This window comes from Vipera ursinii (assembly GCF_947247035.1).
Source record: "Vipera ursinii genome assembly, chromosome: 4".
Classification (NCBI taxonomy): Eukaryota; Metazoa; Chordata; class Lepidosauria; order Squamata; family Viperidae; genus Vipera; species Vipera ursinii.
In genome coordinates this window covers 21482287-21503616 of record NC_139514.1, presented here as the reverse complement: position 1 = coordinate 21503616, position 21330 = coordinate 21482287, and the positions used below count along the sequence as shown (strand labels likewise).

Sequence of the window (21330 nt, the reverse complement as noted above, 5' to 3'; positions counted from 1 at the left end):
ATCTTTGCCTGAAAAGTCTGATGGTTAAAAAAAAAAGGAATAAGATTTTAAAGAGGAATCTATAAATTATTAATTTAATTTCTAAATAGCCAAAGCTGGAGGTGGCACAAAGTTTAATTGCAAATAATGCTTTAAAGCAGAGCAAACACAATTTCCTACGAACACGTAACCATTCCCTAGACATTGGCTTGTAATTACAAAAATTATTTTGGACTTTAAAAATTAATCAATGATTTTTAATGGCCTTTCAAAGAAACTTATTTAACTATTATAGAAGTCTCTAACACTATAAAGACAAACATTTTCACATACGTCTAATCTCACTAATATCAACCTACCATATATTATTTAAACACAAACTGAAAGCCTACTAAATATTATTTGTTTACTGTTCTTTAATGCGCATAACAAAGTTTAAATATGGGTTGAAGGTCACAGCATAGCAGTGCAAAACAATCACTGGTCCATCTGGCCAGTGATTGAGTGGTTTGCTTAGTTCACTGTCACCCTTCCAAATGTTGTTGACACATTTATTCACAGTTATTCACAACTAAATAATATTATTGTACTGCAAGCCTAGAATCTGCAATTTCCTATTTTCATAGCTTAATAAATTTGGAACTGAAAGCATAAATCAAAACATTAATTCAAGTTAAATACAAAGTATTTGATGAAAATTAAGTTCCTTTTGCCATATGCAGGCATCTACATATAGAACCATTCTATTCTGAACAAAAGTGTGTGAGAAATTTAAATTAAACCCAACATTATTTATATTGCACAACCACAGCTAAAGAATTACGTTTTTTTTCTATAGCAGAAAAACCTAGTGACAATGCTGACTTCACTCATGAGATGCACTTAATGAACTTCTCCTTCTAATGGAATTCTTTCAGCCAGCCACCTGAGTTCACAGAAATCACTTCTCATACCTAGAATCCCTTCTGCATCTTCTCCAGAAGATTGCTGGAGTGAACTTTGGGAGCAAAGTATGTGGAACTATGAAATTAATGGATTTTTTTTTCTAGATAAAGGTATTTAGGATTGTAACAGCAGTTTCTGCAGCATTATCAGTAACTTGGGGAGGGGGATCTTAACATTTTGGTACTTGGAGAGACTAAGTATTTCTTCCCTTGGCATAAAACTGAAACGCACTATAAGGTTATCACATATATGAATACACTTGGAACAGAAGGCTTAAACTATAAAAGATTAAATATGCAGCTACAGTAAAAATAGAAGGATGTACAAACCATGTCACTCTCACCAAGCTTCATTTGATTCCTCCAGCTGTCAACACCTATTATGTCAATGCTGGAAATACCCTGTAGATCCCATTATTTAACAGCTGTACCTCAGTTAAAGGCTCTCTACATAGTAAAGTATGCATATACTACACTATTATTTGTCAAGTACAGAAGAAAATCCTAAGCATATTCTTAAGTATGTCTGGAAGAGACTACTAAAGTATAAACTAGGTCCCTACTGAACTCTGCATCATACTTAGGTATTAAAGTACTTTGAGTTGCAACCTGTAAATCCAGAACTCTTAAGCAGTCATTCACTATTTTTCAAGCACAGACTGCATTGGATGGCCAATAGACTATATTTTAAAGAGGAAATCAACACCTCTCTCCTTAATTTCTATTCATGCTTATTCCCAGTGGTTGTAATTTTAAAAATATTTTTTTCTATACATAATTTCAAACCTTCCTGCTGGATCTATAAAAATGGCCTTTATGTTCTTCTGTGAGGCTTATTCCAATAACAAAGTGCTATGTAAAAACAAATAATAGAAAAGCCCCTGTAATCTTCCATGAGAAAAACCATTCTAAATTAGACTTCAGAACAAATTATCAGTAAAGGAGAATATTCAAGACATTATAAAAGTTCATACAATGCATCCTAATTTTTGAAGGGTGTTATCCTATGCATATTCAGAGGTGACAGATTCACATTTGAAAGGGCTGACTAATACAGTAAATAAAACTGTTACAAGGAAAATCACAAGATTAAATACCGAATGTGTAATTATTGCTAAGTCTAGCCTGCATTTTCCATTACCAATATTTTGATGTGCTGCTATTCACAATTTTTAGTTTTCCAAAACCAAAGGAAGACCTTATATAAAACATCACACCAGCTTATTATTGTTGTAACACTAAAAGCTATAACTTGAATGCACTCAGACCTGTAGCAGGCTGTTGCTGCTGTGTAAGTGTTGCAGCCATGGCAATGGCTGCTGCGTTTGGTATGTTGCTGAAAGGAGTAGGTCCAGTTGTAACTCGTGGGGCAGTCTGCCATTTCTTTGCTTCTACTCGCCTTGCCTCAAACACATCCACAGCATCTCCTAAAAAGGTTTTTCTGTATCCAAGATACTGGTCTTTGAGCATCTGAACAAAGACAAGAAAACTATTTTACACCGCATCCACCTTACAGAATTTTCCTATTTTGAAAAAAACTATTATTCCTCTAACTAAAGTGTTATATTTTATTAAAATTATATGCTACCATAATGTAAGATTTCTGTTATTAATAATTTCAAATTACACTCTTTTTACAAGCAGGAGCTATAATTATGTAATCATTTTTGGACAATAAGGCCACAACAAGTGTGGCAATGCTATGTTCTTGGGGTAGAATTTTCAAATTCTTTTCACTGAGTTTCCATTTGAGTACATTTTCAATAAAATTGTGTTAAGAATATCAGAAGTTTAATACACATATTACATTGGTTATTTTACTTCCATATTGCAGAAAATCATACTCGCTTTACTCAAGACTTGTTCCCAAATTTTGCAACCTGTTACTGGGGCTATTATTGTTAATGCAACCCCTAAATTCGATAATTAGTTTAAAACAGTAATACCGTATGTTTTTTTCATAACCTTTAGTTTGTTCAATGTTCAAATCCTTTAAAAAAGCTCAGATTTTCTTTTCTCATGTTATTTGTCAATTAGGATGCTTTTTTGAACTTCTTTTCCTGATTCATTTCTAATATTTTCTTAAGGAATGCATTGAGTTACTATTTACCATTTTGGGGACAAAATTTACCCTGTTTAGATTTTCTGTGGTCTATAATGGCATTTATTTGATGGTTTCCTATTTTAGTTTGTGGTTTTAGTTGTACTATATTTTCTTCCATTTTTAAAATTGCTGTTACGTTCACTGTGAATACTTCAATCAGCACAGGGGCCAAGCATGTGGTTGCACATTGATAAAATATGAAGTATTATCAAAAATATAACTAGAGCTGATTCAGTGTTTTCCTAATTGAATGTATAGCAATTCCAACATTATTTATTAGGTCATAATGAGGACTAGTTGTACACAATTGCTCTGCTTCAAGGATCACCTTACTCAATTTTTCATATAGTTTGATTAAAACAATGAATCAATTTTCATCAGATTGATTTCAAGAACATGTTATACATTAGCAGGCAGACTAGAGAACATCTGACCTCTATTCTCTATGGAAGCTTTATTAATTTGTCTATTCCTAACCCTTACCACATACACACAGGAACCATGAAAAGGTTACTAAATTTTATATACTCTTCATTTAAAACACCTCAAGAAATTTATCAGTTCCCTATTCCTTGTTAAAAGGAGGTAGATGTATTATTATACACTCAGTGAGCACCCAAGATGATAGTATCATTTTCTTCTTCCAAAAAAATAAAAAACACAACTCAAAAAGCTAAAATGGGAGTCATTCAGGAATACAAGATATTCATAGCTATACATGTTATATAATATACGAATACAGCTGGAAATAGATCTTACCTTGACATTTTCATGTATTGATTGAAGCTGTGCAGCTAGAGCTACAAACGTTTGATAAATTTTCTGCATAGCCATGGATAAATCTGTGAGATATGAGAAATTGAATATAAAATCGTAATTCTTTTTTTATTTTTTATTTTTTTTGATATTGTTTTTTTTTATTATTATTATTTTATTTTATTTTATTTTATTTTTTTTGGCTCCGCGGCGACGGAGGGAGCCTTCCCGGGCTGCCCGCGGCTCAGCTGGTGTTTTTTCGCCCGAAACAGCGCCGATCAGCTGTTCGGGCGAATCCGAAGCCCCCTCCTCGGGAGAAGAGGAGGGGGCGAGCTCCCAGGTAGGGGTAGAGTTCTCCAGGGCCGCCTGAGCTTATGGCTTGGGCGGCTGAAGGATTGAACTCCCCCGTAGCCTGGGTTGCTCCCAGCTGGCCGTCGCCTCTGCTCCTGACTTCTTGGAGCAGAGCCAGCCGTCTGCGACCACCCCTGCCTGAAGGAATGACTATGATTTAAAGGAGCAGGCAGAGCGATACAAGAGGAAATGGTAAAGAGGATTACTATGTTTTACTCTCCAGCTTGATGGACTTTTTTGGATTACAAATCTGAAGTGAAAGTGCGTCATATTTGGTAAAAGATGGCGGCTAAACCACCCCCTAAAACTCTTCGGAGTGCTGGAACTTCTCCCGTGCAACAATCATTATTGCAGGCGCTGCATCCTCCTGATGTATTGACATCAAAGGACTTACAAGATGCTCTTGAAAAACATACCCAGGTAATTTTGGAATCAATTAATATTAGATTTGCACAGATGGAGGAGAAATTGGAGAAATTGGAGGAGAGAATGGAGGAGAGGATGGAACAGAAGCTCAAAGCGATGAGGGTAGACATCTTGACTTCAGTGTTTAAAGTGGCTCGGTGTGTGGAAGAATTGGAGGAAAAGCTAGAAGACTTGTCTCAAAAGAATGCTATATTAGAAGCAAAACTATTGGAGAATGAAAATAAAATGGAAAGGGAACTGTGTCTTGCTCAATATTTCCAGATGCAGTTTGCCATTAGAATTAGAGGCTTAAAGGAGAATACTAAGGAAGATCTAAAGCAGCTGGTTTCTGAGGCTTTTGAAATAGTGTTGAAACAGCCAGCATCTGAAATAAAAGGAGGCATGGACAAAGTGTTTCGTGTGAATTCATGGATTGCCAGACAGAGAAAGTTGCCTAGAGATGTGGTGGTATATTTTGCAAAAAGGGAAACTAGAGATGAAGTTATACAAGCTGCTTATGATACTAAAGTTATGATTGCTAATCAAGAAGTTTTGGTCTTAAAAGAAATTCCTCCAAAGATTCTAAGGAGAAGGAAGGATTTTACATTTCTTGTGCAAGAGCTCAAGCAGCGAGATATAAGGTTCAGATGGGAGATCCCAGTGGGGTTGATGGTGACGCACGAAGGTAAAAAGTACCGTTTGGTTACTGTGATGCAAGCGCGTGATTTCTACAATAATGTTTTAAATGCAACGCCATTAACACTTTTGGAAGCTGGAAAGGGATCTGGAGGAGTGCATCAAGAGGCCGAAGATGGTCAGATAGAAGACAACGGTGTTGGAGGAGATCAAGATACAACCTCGTCGGATGAATCTATAAAACAGAGGGTGACGCGTGCTGCTGCAAAACGATCTAAGAAGAGAAAGTAGCAGGAATTGCAGAAGTCTATGGAACTTTTACGATATAGTCAAGTAGTCAAGTAGGGGAGGGGGGAAAAGATTTGGGTGTAGACGCAATATATTTTTATATTTGGTGGTTCTGTGGAAAGGGTGAGCTTTTTTGGATTGTGGTACTGGAAGAGGAACGGCCGATTACAGAAGAGTTGACTTTAAAGTTTTTTGATTTGGGATCCTTGGTTAATTTGGAAAATTATTTGTAAGAATGTTATATCATGGAATGGATAAAATGGATGGAGTTTATTTAGGATAAGTATAGGGTTGAGAAGGGGTTTTTTTCTTCTTTTTCTTTTTTTTTTGTCTTTAATATATATTTAATACTATTAAGGTTTGTTCCATTCTATATAAGCTAGAGAGTGTCCTTTTCTTATTCTAGTTTTTTTATATACATATATTTAATATTGTTAAGGTTTGTTTTACCCTATATAAGCTAGAGAGTGATGGATTTTAGAATTTATAGTTGTTAGTATATGGTTGCTTAGGTTTGCTTTTTTTTTATATATATATACCTTGTATTCAGCTCTGGGAAGTAGGGGGGGAGGGGGGAGGTAGGGGGGGAGGAGGGAGGGGGGAGGAGGGGAGGTAGGGGGGGAGGAGGGAGGGGGGAGGAGGGGAGGTAGGGGGGGAGGAGGGAGGGGGAAGGGGTTTTTTTTTAAAGGAAAATTGTATTTTAAAACTTTTCAATAAAAAAAAAATCATAATTCTTATTGCTGTCAACAGAGCATACTTTTCATCAGTTGTCATGAAATTTATAACAATAGATTTACAGGGATGAAATGGAACACAAGGATAATTTAGCCCCACCAGTCTTCCGCAAGACATTTAAACCATCCATGAGGTGGCCTCTTCTTAAAAACATCCAGAGTAAGCAAATCCATAACCTCCTACTGTTACAGAATTTTTTTATTATATAAATGAAATATAGATCAGTGGTCCCCAATAAAGATCAGTGGCCTGGCGGGGGGGGGGGGGGAAGAGGGTATGGTTCTGTGTGAGTGGCAGGTGCACACAGCTCCATTTGTGTGGAGTGCCTGCGTGTATGCCTGCTGCTTGTGCGGCCGATAGTGGGCCAGGATCTGGGGGTTGGAGATCCCTGACGTAGATAACAAAAACTTATATATGTGGCCCTAGTTTCTGGGGCCATGGAAAATGGTTCATGACCATCTTCCCCTTATTTCTCTGGATGTACCTGAAAATGGCTATTATGTTTCTTCAAACTAAAGTTTACAAACCCGCCCCCCCTTTTTTTTGTCCACAAGTCCCTGAATCGATTTTGTTGCACTCTTCTGAATCCTCTCTAACCTAACAATATCTTTCTGGAAATAGAATACCCAGTATTGTACACAGCACTCTGCATGTAGCCTCATTACTGCTGAGTAGAAAGGGATGAAGTTTTCTCAGCTTTTAATACAATATTTCTATTAATGCAGGCCAAAACTGTTGACCCATGTTTAGTTTGCCATCAATGACTTCACACAAACTGTTTCCAAATATAATCACACTTAGTTATCCTTGGTGTTGGCCAGACCTCAATTTCACATGATCCTCAAATCTGATAAGCAGCCTATTAATCCCACCAATCCAGGCCATTTCTAAAATTGTTGACTATTTCCTATGGAAGCTCATTCATTACTGCTCTCCAACATGACATATAGTCATTAATGCTTTCTGAGTATAGTTACCAGCCAGCTGTGGACCCACATTATGTCATCCAAACCATATTTTAACAGCTTGTCATATAGGATTACCAAATTATGGAGGAGGGAAAGAGGAATAGCAATAGCACGTAGACTTATATGCCACTTCATAGTGCTTTACAGCCCTCTCTAAGCAGTTTACAAAGTCAACATATTGCTCTCAACAATCTGGGTCATTTTACTGACCTCAGAAGGATGGAAGGCTAGTTTTTTGCACAGGAAAGATAAAACACTTAGAGACATTATTTCTCTAAGATTTTTTTTCTTATGTATGAGTGTGCTGAATATCTTGAAGTAAAGGTTTTCCTTAGTATTGTGCTTTGTTTTGGCTGATCTGGAAAATTTTTCTAAAATAATAAATGCTAGGGATTTACGGAAGAACATCTGTGTGAAAAGAAATATTAAAGAGACGCTTTTAATTTATAATCACAGACAGTGTATCTTCTACTTATATTATTCTTATATTAAGCAACTATTTCATCCTTTAAAGGGCTTGCGATTATAAATACTCCCATAATTTAGCAACAAGCGAATCATAGTAACACTAAATTTGCAGTCTTACACAGTATTTATCTGCATAGATTGCTGTTTGCTTACCACATACTAAGGGTACTGCATAAGGTAATTAACAAAGATATTAATGTATTTGTACCTTGTGGAGTTATGTGTGAATTGTTGGCTTGGGTAGCAAGATGATTTTCCAGTTCTTCAATCTGCTGTCTGTACTGCTGCAGTTGTACTTCAAACTGCTCAATCAAAATCCTGAAGTAACTAGATCAAGTATATTTCAAAACAGTGATGGATGGGATTAAGTATCACTCTAAAGAAAAATGTAATTATTTTGAAGATCAAGACAATTAGTAAACATATCAAACAACACAGCCAACAAATCACTGGTTTGTGACTTCTCATATAAGTCACTAATAGCATTTACAGAAAAACACGATGAAAACATTTTTTTTTAAAAAAGAAGTTGTAATCACTTCCACGCATTAGATGTGATTATTCATGCTAAAAATCCAAGGAAACACTCAAACCAAAGGAAGCGTATTTTTTGCAGGATGAACTATTAAGGAAATTGGCTCTCTGATCCAAAAACAGTGTTTTTGACACATCTTGATTAAGAACACACTTTTTAATTTTCTACTTACTCTGCTGGCGCTGTATTTTCATGCTGAAGGCCAGGAGGTGTTTTTTGTGTCCTTAGTGCTATCTCAGCATTTTTAAGTTCCTGCAGAAGGAGGAAATGGAAAATCAAAAGTTGAAAGTCCAAAGAGTAAAAATTTTAAGTAAACGTTTTAGTGAACTATTTTTCCTAATAAATTAGTCAATATTCAACAGTAAAGTTTTTTCATTATTGAAATCATTGAGGCGAATGGAAAGAAAGCCAGGTAAAAGCCAAGTTATTATTTGCACAACTAGTAAGTAGATCTCCAGGTACCAACTATATTGCATCATCTTCCTAAAAGGAGCTTAACAAAACATAGCCATTATAGTAACCTCAAACTATAAATGTAGAATTGAATCACTAGAAAAGATTAAATCACAAATATTGCTTTTCCATCCCCAAGTTTTTACAGCATTATTTATTTTGCTGTGGCCATTTCACTCCCCTGTATCTATTTACCCCAATCACTGCAAAGGTCTGAACGAGAAGGTCAATATATTATGGATTATGTATTATCAATAAGCAGCCGCACAGATCGACTTTCCACAAGGATCACTCTCTGACCTCATCCCAACAGTTTATACATTGCTGCTATAATCGTGTGCATTTCACTGCTTGTTGTCATCTTCCATTTCCCTCTGCCTGTCCCACGTTCATGGACTTCTCAAGGAAGATTGGTCTTTGCACAGTATTTCCAAAATGTGATCATCTGAGCCTGGTCATTTGTTTCTCAAGTGAGATCTCTGAATCAATTCTCAGCTTTTCATGGCATTCCTAAGAGCCTTCATCAACAACTATGTTCAAAAACATCATCACTCTTATTATTTGGTTTTTTACAATTCCAGCTTTCACTATCTATTGAGAAATGATTGCCCACCTGATTCTAACTTTGTAAATATCATGGCAACTATTTTTTAAAAGCATTCATTGCTATCCCATTTGTCTTGATGCTGATTCCTTTATTGTTGATAGTTGATTCTAAAAGGCAGAAGCTACCTACCACTTCAAGACTGTCACTGCCAATTCTAAGGCAAACTCCAGTATCTGTCATTAGCATTGGCTTCTTTATATTTAACCATAGACTCACTGTAAAGACCAAATTAATAACTGGTAGAGCAGGGGTCTTCAAACTTGGCTCTTTGATGACTTGTGGACTTCAACTCCCAGAATTCCTCAGCCAGGCAGGCTAGCTGAGGAATTCTGGGAGTTGAAGTCCACAAGTCACCAAAGGGCCAAGTTTGAAGACCCTTGTGGTAGAGGAACCAAACTTAAAGCTGACTGCAGATATGAAGACAATGAAAAGAATAAACAGATATACAAATACCATGAATATATTGATCATGCTAAACTCTATATACCAATATAATTACACTCACATACTGGGAAAAGGGTTAGAAATACAGAAGTCTACAGATGAGTTCAAGGAGTAAAAAGATTAAAACTGCCAGCTATCAAATGATCAGTTTCCCAGGAATGACATGCTAAAACTCAGAACACACACTTGTGAGATAAACAAATGTTTCAACAGAATAAACACAAAACAGAAATATTTTCCAAAAAAATTAGGCAGCTAATTTTATTAAATTAAAATTAGAATAAATTAGCTTGTTTGGAACTATACCTGAGCAGTCTCCAGTTTTAGTTTATCAATATTAAGAGTATTTCTCTGTAATCCACTTGCAGCCACTGATAATAATTGCTTCAAAGCTTTTATATCCTCTTGCACTTTAAGCATCGCTTTAGAAGACATTCGGCTGATTTCTTCCTGAACCTGTTTTTGTTCTTTCACAAACTTCCTAGGTAAGAAAAGAAGGGGGTAATCAGAAAAAAGAATCCCCCTGTCAAAATAACCACCCAAAATGAGTGGTGAAGACTAGAAGTAGCAAATGAGAGCAGCAGCTCAATGGCATATGAGAAAATGTATAGAGACTCTTTATAGTTTATCATTCAATATTTTAAAAATGCAAACACAACTAGTTATCCAACTGAATTTTAAAGGAATTCAGTATTTTAAAAACATATACAACTATGAAGAATTGCAAGGATAAAGAAATTACTTACTGGAGATTTTCTACATCTTGGCAGATTACCGGAGGTAAATTTTCATCTTTTAGTGCTTTGCTATCCCTGTCAACAGATGTGTTCTATTATCAGCAAGAATTTTTTTATATCACATTGTAGAAATAAAAGAAGTTTATCTGAGTTTTTTTTATCTTTGCTGCTTCTGAGTTTTACAATGTCTTTAAGTTTGAGGATTATTTCATTCATTTTTTTATTTTAGTGTATCTTGGCATTTTACTTATATTTTGTATTTTTCTTAAAGATTTTAAAAAAGTAAAACAATATAGAGATAAAGAACTACTTTCTTCAGCTTTCAATTCCATATAAATCACATACACTGAATATCTTAAGTAGGAAAAATCAGGCATATGCTACTTCACATTTCTTTCAGCTCAGCCAACACAGTTCATAGTTAAGTGTCAAAAATGAACAAAGCATTCCAAACTATATCATTGACTTGCGAGGCCGGTGTGTTGTGCAATTACCGTAGCTCACATGGTGCAACAAGATGGTGGGTTTGTTGTCACTGCGAGTTGTGGTGGTGTGGGCACAGAGGCTTAGCCAATCTCAATGTATACATGGTTGTACTTTGACAATAAAGGTTCATTCATTCACTCATCCTGCTTGAAATAGTATCAGATGTTTTATGACCAACTTCACTATTTTAACCTTTCCATTTAAATTAAATTAACCTAGACTATTAAGTATGTAATTATGTTTATAGGCCTGCGAGTCAGTTACTTTTGTAATTATAATATTTGATTTACTTACTCTGGTCTTGTTCCCGTTTTGTCACCTAGTAACAAACATTACAAATTAGAAGGCCCTTCTTAGCTTTATGACATTATCAAATACAGGGGTCTTCAATCTTGGCCCTTTTATGACTTGTGGACTTCAACTCCCAGAATTCCTCAGCCAGGCATGCTGGCTAAGGAATTCTGAGAGTTGAAGTCCACAAATCATAAAAGGGCCAAGTTTGAAGACCCCTGATCAAATAGAATTTTACCAACAATATCTAATGTATACCTTTAAAAAGGATATAAACAGACATTCGGGTAAGAAATGGTGAACTGAAGACAGCTCTGATAAAAGCGAACCTGATGACTATGGCAGAATGAAGAGTCAGCAAATACGCCAGCTATTTGTAAGTTCCTCTTTGGACAAGGGGAGGATTTGAGTTTGTTCACAAGTGTTTCATACAGTTGCTCCTTGTGAGGAAATCACAAAACAGCAGTCTCTAGAAAGGTTTTTTTATTTTTCTATTTTTTTTTCTCCCCTATTTTTTATTCTATTTAGTTTATATATTTTTTACTTTTTAATTCTAATTTTTAAAAAAATCACTATAAAAAATAAAAAGGATACCAACATAATCATTAATTTAATGAGATGTTCAAACAATTCTCAGGTCACTTTCTATTAAACTTCTTAGAACAAAACAGAGGAGAAATATTTTATTAGCACCAAAGTAACTTATTCAGGGAATGTACATTCTAGAACAGTTTTAATAGTTTAAGAAAATCTATTTGAAATGTGTGTGGCAATATTTTATGCCATACAGCCCAAAACACCTCAATAGCAAAGATACCATTCCTATCCTGGGTGCCTCAGAAAAAAAAGCAGTCTTCAGAATTTGGATTGAATCCCTCTAAATTTATCTGAAAATTAACTCGATAGCTGTTTAAGTGATAACATGACATTGAAAAATGTTCAGGAACATTTTCTAGTTGGACTTAAGCGACTCTCTCTTAGCCTAATACTTTCCCATCTATACTACAGGAATAATGCTAACTATTTTACATAATTGTTTAGGAAGATTAAAACAATGAAATAAAACCATCCCACCCAAGTGAAATCCTTATAAAACTGTAACCTAAGTTGGAAAATACATTAGCAGAAAAATTCTTCCACCAACTAATATTTCTAATCTGAAAATTATGAATACAATTTATGAAATAAATCTCTCAATTCAGAAACTAGGAAATTAGTTTAAACTGAAGTACTTAGGTTCAATATAGAAAATAAATCTGGAGATATATTTCCTTTTTGTTCTAAAAGCCATGATTTATGTCAATAAAACCATTGCTGTTATTTAATTTCAACTGATCCAAGTACATTTATGTATATTAGCTAATTTGCTTTCTGTTTATTAATATATGCACTAAGATGCAGACTTTATTTTCAATTACTTTGAAACACTTGGTTCACTTTTTAAAAACTAATACCCATTGGATACCATCTGTTAGTTATAGGAAATCCTTGGATTATGATGGCAATTGGCTCTGCAATTTCTGCCACTAATCCCAAAATATTCCTGATTTGTAGGTTCAAATAACTACAAAATCGTATTTTTAAAAACATACTTCTTTTATCTGAAGAACTACTGAAATCTATGCCACCGAGACCTTCATTAACTGTGGTAGCAGGTGCTGCAGCTGTCCCAAGGGTCAAACCAAAAGCATTTTGTCCAAGCCCTGAAAATAATACAAACATTTTGGGGTAAGAACAGATTCAGGATTTTATGAAGTAAGATGTATGATCCATGAAGACTGAAAGAATTTTCATCTAATGTCATTAGCAGTAACTCTGAAACTATAATTACAGGAATCTGTAATTAGAATTTGTTCTTACCAGCAAGCCTGCTTTTCCAACGTCAACAATAACTCGAGAGGTTTTCTGAAGACACCAATGTTCAAAGATTGTATACAGTGGGATACAGAAGAACCAAAACAACTCTCAGATCAAAGCTGAATCTTGCTCATATTTTTTTTGAGCTTAAAATTATTTGTAATTTCAAAAGGGAATACAATAAGCTGAAGCTGTAATTACAATTTCACGTATTGCTTTTAAATCAGATTAATTACTACCTGTTTCAGTTTAAAGGATTAGCAGGGTTGATAATCCTTTAAATTATGAAATTAAATCCACACATAAGATCCACATTGTGAACATTTTAAGTAATAAATATGAGCAATATCACCTGTTGTAGCTGTGCTTGCATTTGGGAACAGTGTTCCTCCTAAACCAGTCAAGGCTCCCCCCAGAGAAAGTCCTGTAGATACAGTTGTGGTTGGAGCGGTGGTGCCTCCCAAGTTTAATGTAAAACCAGAAGAGCCTGAATTTTAAGCAGAGCATGCCATTCAGATCCTGAACATTTAAGAAAGTGATACATCTTGACTTTTTTTTATCCTAACAACCATCTCAGTACATGCTATTTTAATGCGGCTATAAAGACTACAGACATAACATTCATTTTGGCGTTCATTATTTAAACCAAACAGTTATGCATTTGTTGAAACTTGAGGCCTCCTTGAGAAATGTTCTAGAACCCTTCCATATAGCTGAAGTCATCCATTGGTAAAATTTTATCAATTCCTTCATGATGTTCAAAATTCCAAATGCAAGAATTCCACAAAAATTTTAGAAAGGTACTTGGGCTCCGAGTCAGCTACTGACTGACTCATCACTACTGAATCTGGGTCACTACTGAAATCACGTTCTTTCAAATGAGTCGTTTTTTAATCTTTTTAAGTATATACAAAGAACTTAAAAGTCATTTTAGACATAGACTTGACGTTATTGAGCCCAATGTTCTCTCAGCATAGCAAGTGGATTCAAATCCTGTACCCTTGATTTTTCATTACTTAAAAGTATTTGAGTTGTTGTATGCCCCCAAAGTCACTTTTGGTGAGATGGGTGGTCATACAAATTTAACAAACAAGGCAGACTTTTCAGTGACTGTCAGAAAGTCACAGAAGCTTCTTTTAGCTTAGCTACAGTTATTAACACTGTAAGTAGACACTGGGAGCATTTAATCAGCCTCAACTGATACTGAAAAGATAAATTGTCAGACAAGATTAGTATCTGAATGGGACTCAACCAAGAAATCTCAGGACTTTAGGTTAAACTGGACAGCTAAACATATCTCAGAAAGTGGCAATGGCAAAACATTTTTGCTCTGTTGCCAAGAAAATGACATAGACGTGTAATGGAGTCTTCAGGAGTTGAGCTCAACTCAAAGATAACTTTATTATATATATTCCTTCAACAAATATTTCAGCTTAATAAGCTTTAGGATTCCTACCACCAAATCGGGCAGAGTCCTTTAATAATGTGCCTAAAGTATAATTAGTTTTTGTAACAATTGTAACTAGGAAATTTAGGCAGTAGGAGAATGAGAAGAATACTTGAAGACAGAACTATTGCAAGCTTACCTGCTGCTGGAGCAGAAGTAAGGGCAGAAGATAATGGAAGTCCAGAAGAAGTAGTGGGAGTGAAAGCTAGAGCAAATGGGGTGGCTGATCCAGCAGGTTTACTGAAACCCAAACTAAGGCCCGTAGTAGAAGTAGTAGTAGAAACAGGCGTGCCTATAAAAACAGTTTGTTTCATTTATTTATACAAATGCACTATTATGTGGTTTCTATTCTTAGGAAGTATACCCCCAACACACACATTTAATCTTCACAACAGCCGTGCAAGGCACACTGTGAGAGTCTCCCAGGTTTCAGTCCAACCCTGATTCCATCAGTATGGCTCTCAGCATCTACTCATGCTCCTTTATATTGAGAAAGAAGTAAGTGAAGAAAACATATTTAACAATTACCATTTAAGAATTCCAATCACTATCCATAAAGAGAAGCTAATCTGAAATTCAAATGGTTCAAAATATTCTTTGCTTCACATACGACAACCAGAACACAAATAAGGCCATAACATTTATAATTAGACACAATAAAACCATTACAAAGTTATCTAGATGTGTGAGCATACTTTTTCATCTAGCATTTTTCTACTTTGCCATGTTTAATAATACTTTACAAGAGGAAATAGCTGAATTATACTCTTAAACCTCACATCACCGAAGTCCAATGTTTTTTCCTTTGGCATTTCCAGCTGCCACTTCTCAGGTAAGGAAAAAGGAATGTTAATGATTATATAATACTTACCTAATGTTAATCCTGCAGCAATAGTTGTAGCTGTTCCTGTGTAGGAATACAAAATAAATTTATGCCATTATTGAAGATTATGGAAAGGTACAAATTCAAAATCTTCAGCACAGAAGCAAGCAACTTCATACATCCAGGTATTCTGGACAATTCTCATAATCTCTAACTGCTGGCTACACTGCCCAAAAAGAATTGGAATTTGCCTCCAAAAGAGCCAGAAGGCAGCAGCTGCCTTCTAACAGCTACTTTAAAAAGGATAATGACCTATATTGGGAACAAACATTCAAATTCAGACCGAACACTATTGTTTAACTACATTATACAGTATGTTTAGCCTTTAAATATGTCTAATTAATAGACACTTGTATAACCATATTATTCTAGTCAAACCCTTTCCATGCCTTGTAGCTATAATCTCACATCAACTTAACAATTCACAGATCTCCTTGTCCCTGTAACTATGTAGGACAGACGAGAAGGAAGCTAATCACCGAGAACACAAGTGAGCAGTCAGACAAGGAGACCTGAACTCATTGGTAACTTCACACTACAATGAACAAGGACACACATTCAACTTTGCAGCTACTAAGATTGTTGGATGAGCAGGCACAAAAACAGCCAGGGAAGTGATTGAAGCCAAGGAAGCAGGCTTCAGTCAACAGGAGTGCTGATTTACCACCAGCATATCAAGTACTTGGAAGACAAGGATTGGGCACCACAAGCAAACAACAGCCAACGACTTAAAAGCCAGCCATCAACACATTCCAATCAGCATCTAAAAACTACATACAACAGGTACCATATAAATACCATATAACACAGAACAGCACACACTCTGCTAGAGAGAAGTTCTCTGAAGATGGGCTCCAGCATATCTCTGAAAGCTCAGAAGACAAAACCTTTGGTTCCGGTGACCGACCCAAATTGGATCCTGCAGCATTATCCTGGGACCTATATATTCACATTCATTTGTGAGAAGTTATCATAACTGATTTCATGTTTTTATTTGCCCATTCTGCCATTAAGTCAGTTTGTTCTAATGGTTAAGTCATCAGGCTAGAAACTGAAACTATGAGTTCTAATTTGGCCTTAGTCATGTAAGTCAGCTGGGTGACCTTGGGCCATTATTTTCTTTCAGCCCAATGCAACTCACAAGGTTGTTGTGGGGGAAATTAAGAGGAATGAATGTTGGATAGGTCAGCTGCCTTTGTAAAAATAACAAAGGTGGCATACATATAAATCAATAAAATAAAGCCACTTTTATTTTTTATTTATATAAAATTTATATAGTCGCCCATCTTATATTGATCTAAGGATGGCTCCAATCAACAATTAAAACATCAGTAAAAACAGCACAATGCATGTCTATTAAAACCATAAACATTAAAAACCTAGCATCAATTTCAAACGTCATCTCGTCCCTTGTTAATCCTCTCATTCACCTCACTCTACCCCAGGGTGAAAAACCCAGTCCTTTCTGGAAGGCTAGGAGGGTAGAGGGCCAAATTTCAAGAGGAAGGGTGTAACTAATTCATTTCCATAATTCATTCAAGCTAATCAATGCACATTTTGATAGGAATAACTGAAATATGCTTTACCTGTATTAGTCCCTCCTAAAGTAAAACCTGTGGTAGGCTTTGAGCTGAAAAGTCCAGTGCCAAAACCCACAGAAGGAGTAGTTGTAGTAGTGGTAGCTGTTGAACCCAACGTCCCAAAGTTAAGGCCTCCAGATGAGCTAAATTATAAAGTAAAAAATTATTAAGCACATGTTCATTGTTCATTTTATTTTTTTCACTGCTATAATAGCATGCTTTAATTTAAATACAATTAACAAATATCTCATCTTCAACCAAGTGAGTTTGTAACAGTTAAGATTGTTTAACTTATTTAACATTAACAATATTAACATTGCTATATTTGTATGTTATATTCAATTGTTTAAACCTTGATGTACTGAACCCCAACTTTGTACAATGCAAATTAATGATTTGTTCAGATAATTTATTCTACCAGTATCAAGAAAAAGGGACAGAGCACATAACCGAATAAGATTTCTGTGTTCAGATTTAAGCCATAGTTTAGCACTATGTGTGAATCCTGCCTTTTATTAACTTGCTGCTCCTAATGCAGGCATGACAAACTGCCAGCCCGTGGACCGGATGCATCACGCTGAAACCGCACCCACCCCATTGCTGGCAATGGGGAAAAAGTCATGTGACGTCATGAGTTTGACTTGCCTGTTCTAATGTGTTTCAAGAGTTATGGAAGACTGTTATAGGTATATCGCCTATTTTGAGGAGGATAGGAAAATTTAATACTGCTTCCCAAACAAAATCTTTAATTTGGAGAAAGTCCTAAGGAATCATGTTTTTCTTTTCACTACTTGTTAGATATTCCAGAGATCGGGTTAACTTTTGTTTACTAGCTAGCATTAATATTTACAGAATTAAGTTAAAACTGAACTTTCAACCTAAAATTCCAAAAAGAACCATTATTAAAATAACAAAAAGACTGCTAGATATCAATAATTTTCTCACATATCTATTCCTCAAAAGTATGCCAGCACACGTTCTTCTTAGACCTTGCTGCTTTATTATAGCACATCCTTGTAATTATTGCTATTGTCCTGGTATATTGTTAATAAACACACCCACCCACCAAAGTACAATGAATTATCTCATGTATTTCAACTGTAAAAAATAAAATTAAGCTCACACTGATACATAATTGCAAAATCAAATTTTCATCAACTGATAGAAGAGTTAGGCATCAGCAGATTTGACAAAAACTGTCAATATACAAAAATAGAAAGGGGCATAAAAATCAGTCAAAATGCTCCAAATATGACAGAACATACTCGGCATAAAATGCTGAATGTGGTACTGAAAGGGGATATGGAAAGTATGCCTAATTTAATGCCTTCTGGAATTCCGAAACACATCACCTCTAATCATTGATAAACTTCAGGGCAAGTGAATTAGGGAAGATTGCAATCAAGTAGTTAATGCTGTGTATGGAAACAAATTTTAAATGGATCACATCCCCTCCCCATAACCATATACATCAGGGGTCTTCAAACTTGGCCCTTTTATGACTTTTGGACTTCAACTCCCAGAATTCCTCAGCCAGGCACACTGGCTGAGGAATTCTGGGAATTGAAGTCCACAAGTCATAAAAGGGCCAAGTTTGAAAAACCCCTGGTATACACCTATATAACATGTTATAAAATAGATATGTTACACAGCTGCCCTATAATTTATGTTCAGGAAAATGAGGAGTGAGAAGGATGTTTACTATCCAATTTCAACCAGCTGGAGGAATGGATGGTAAAACTTGTAAAAAATGTTTTAAGTCCTTTTAAAATTTAGGATGGGGAAAAAAAAACTTGTGCACATGTCCCCCTAAAGAGTAAAACTCTGTAATGCTTGTTTTCTGCTTAAAGAGACATGAAAGCCTCAATCAATCTGCAAGTACCTAAACTCTCTCGGAAAAGCAATATAACCAGACCATATTATCTACTTCATCTCAGGTTATTTATGTTTTAATCTTTGATGGGCTTTTACTGTTTTCATTTTCAATGTTTAGCCGTCTAGTCACTTACATGAGTCGGGAGTCATATACGTTTATTTAAATAAATTAAATAAAACGTGTCTCACTAAAAAGGCACCGATAAGTCAAGAACTCTCAGTACCTAAAGTTTTGTCCGCAATTGTTTTTATTGGGTATTATTACTGATACTACTGTTGTGGACACTAAGTTGATGTTGAATTTAATTAAGGCAGCAAGACTTTTAGTAGGGCAATATTGGAAGGAAGAACTGCCGACTATAGAAGAATGGACTTTAAAAGTTTCCAACCTGGCGGAAATGGCAAAGATTTCGGCGTACTTGAAAGACCACTCGCAACAGAGATATATTGCAGAGTGGAAAAAATGGATTGATTATATTCAGAATAAATATGGGACCAAAAAGTTTCACCTAGCATTTGAGTAAGTATTGATGTGATATTTATATTACTTGTAGTTATTTTGTAAGAGTTAAAGTGCGATAGATTTAATAGTTTATTGTTGTTTGCATAAGGTAGATTATGATTGTTTGTATTTTTATACCCTGTATTCAGCTCTGGGAAGTCGGGGAGGGGGAAGGGAAGGAGGTGTTGGGGAGGGTTGGGGAGAGGGGAGGGGGTTGGGAGGGGTTTTGTTTTGTTAAAAATAAAATGTATTGTAAAACTTTTCAATAAAAAAAGAACTCTCAGTACCCTGAAATTATACGATATACTGGTCAGGGCTCCTTTGGAGCCTTGTTCGACGCTCTCTCCAGCATGGAAAAGCTGCGATTCCTGTTGCTTAATGCTTTTGTTACCAATTTCTAGTTAGGATTCTCCTTTTTTAGAGACGCCAGGGAGCTAGAGCAGCTCTCCCCATCTTTGGGGACAACCCCACGGCCTTCAAGCGTCGTAAAATAAGGACAAGTCAGGCACACGTGCAGCGCCAAGTGCCCCGAGGAAAGCCTCCGGGACGGCCCCTTACTTACCTCGGCGTGCTTCCAAAAGAAAACCCCCCGCCGCCGCCTCCCCCGCCGGTGCCCGCAGCAGCGGCCGTAGCGGAAGCCAACGTGCCGGCTCCGAAGGAGAAGCCCGCCGACATAATGGCGGCAGCGGCCCGAAAGACCTCACCCGCAGGGTCTTGCGACTCAGCGGGAGGCGCTCGGCCGAAGAAGCAGGCCCGGAGGGCTCTCCCCACAACCGGGGCTTCAGCCCCCGCGCGGCAGGGACGCCGGCAGCCCCGCAAGCCCCGCGCGGCAACTTCAAAGAGGACGCTCAGGTTGCGCGAGAAGCGCAGTCAAAGGCGCGCGGACAAACGGCGGCACCCGAAGCGCCGTTGCGCATGCGCGCACCGAGCCTGCTGGTCGGCAGTCCCCTCCCCTTCCGCGTACATGCGAATAATAAATAATAATATAATAAACCTTTATTGTCAAAGTACAACATGTGTACATTGAGATTAGCTGAGCCTCCCCCCCCTGCTCTCTTCCCCCCAACACACAGTGACAACAAACCCTCCATCCCACCACACTATGTTAACCAACTACACCACACACCGGCCTCCCAAGTCAATAAATAAATCAGCGCGATAGGAATGGAATTGTTTTATTCAGGCAAGTGTGATCAGACACGCCGGGAATTTGTCTCCCGTACAGAAGCTCTCAGTCTACATGAAAAAAGGGCAGAATAATAAAGGGAGAGTAAAGAAGATAACTCTTGGGCATGATAAAGGACCAAAATGGCAGGGACCTAACAGAGGCAGAAGAGATTAAGAAGAGATGGCAAAATTACACAGAAGAACTATACAAGAATGAGCTTAATGTCCCTGATAATCACAATGAGGTGGTCACTGACCTCGAGCCAGACATCCTAGAATGTGAAGTGAAGTGGGCCTTAGAAAAGCTGAGCAACAACAAAGCTAGTGGAGGTGACAGTATTCCAGATGAGCTATTCAAAATTTTAAAAGACGATGCAGTGAAAGTGCTACACTCAATTTGCCAGCAAATTTGGAAAACTCAACAGTGGCCATAGGATTGGAAAAAATCAGTTTACATTCCAATTCCAAAGAAAGGCAGTGCCAAAGAATGTTCAAACTATCGCACCATTGCACTTATTTCTCATGCTAGTAACGTTATGCTTAAAATCCTACAAGCTAGACTTCAGCAACTAACAACAACAAAGAAGATAACAAGGTGGATAATGAGACTGAACGGATCGATTCCTATAGTAGAGGTAGTCCTCCACTTAAAAGGTCATTTAATCATCGCTCAAAGTTACACTGAAAAAAGTGACTTATAACCGTTTTTCACACTGACGACCTTTGTAGCACCCCCATGATAATGTGATCAAAATTCAGATATTTGGCAACTGGTTCATACTTAAGACCGTTGCAGTGTCCTGGGAACACCTTTTGACAAGCAAAATCAATG

General features: G+C 36.6%; 1 protein-coding gene across 1 annotated transcript in view; it reads right to left on the bottom strand.

Moving 5' to 3' along the window:
* NUP58 (nucleoporin 58) overlaps positions 1-20215 on the bottom strand; it is a 28124-nt gene extending 7909 nt beyond the window's left edge. Inside the window, exons 1-13 of the mRNA XM_083362222.1 lie at positions 19894-20215; positions 16961-17097; positions 15363-15398; positions 14631-14783; positions 13397-13531; positions 12780-12890; positions 11191-11215; positions 10420-10485; positions 9980-10154; positions 8342-8421; positions 7843-7961; positions 3787-3869; positions 2192-2393 (exon numbers count right to left, since the gene is read on the bottom strand). Coding sequence (XP_083218348.1) covers positions 2192-2393; positions 3787-3869; positions 7843-7961; positions 8342-8421; positions 9980-10154; positions 10420-10485; positions 11191-11215; positions 12780-12890; positions 13397-13531; positions 14631-14783; positions 15363-15398; positions 16961-17097; positions 19894-20006 — 1435 coding nt within the window. The 5' untranslated portion in view covers positions 20007-20215. The remainder of the gene's footprint in view (positions 1-2191; positions 2394-3786; positions 3870-7842; positions 7962-8341; positions 8422-9979; positions 10155-10419; positions 10486-11190; positions 11216-12779; positions 12891-13396; positions 13532-14630; positions 14784-15362; positions 15399-16960; positions 17098-19893) is intronic.
* Between the last annotated feature and the right edge of the window lie 1115 nt (positions 20216-21330).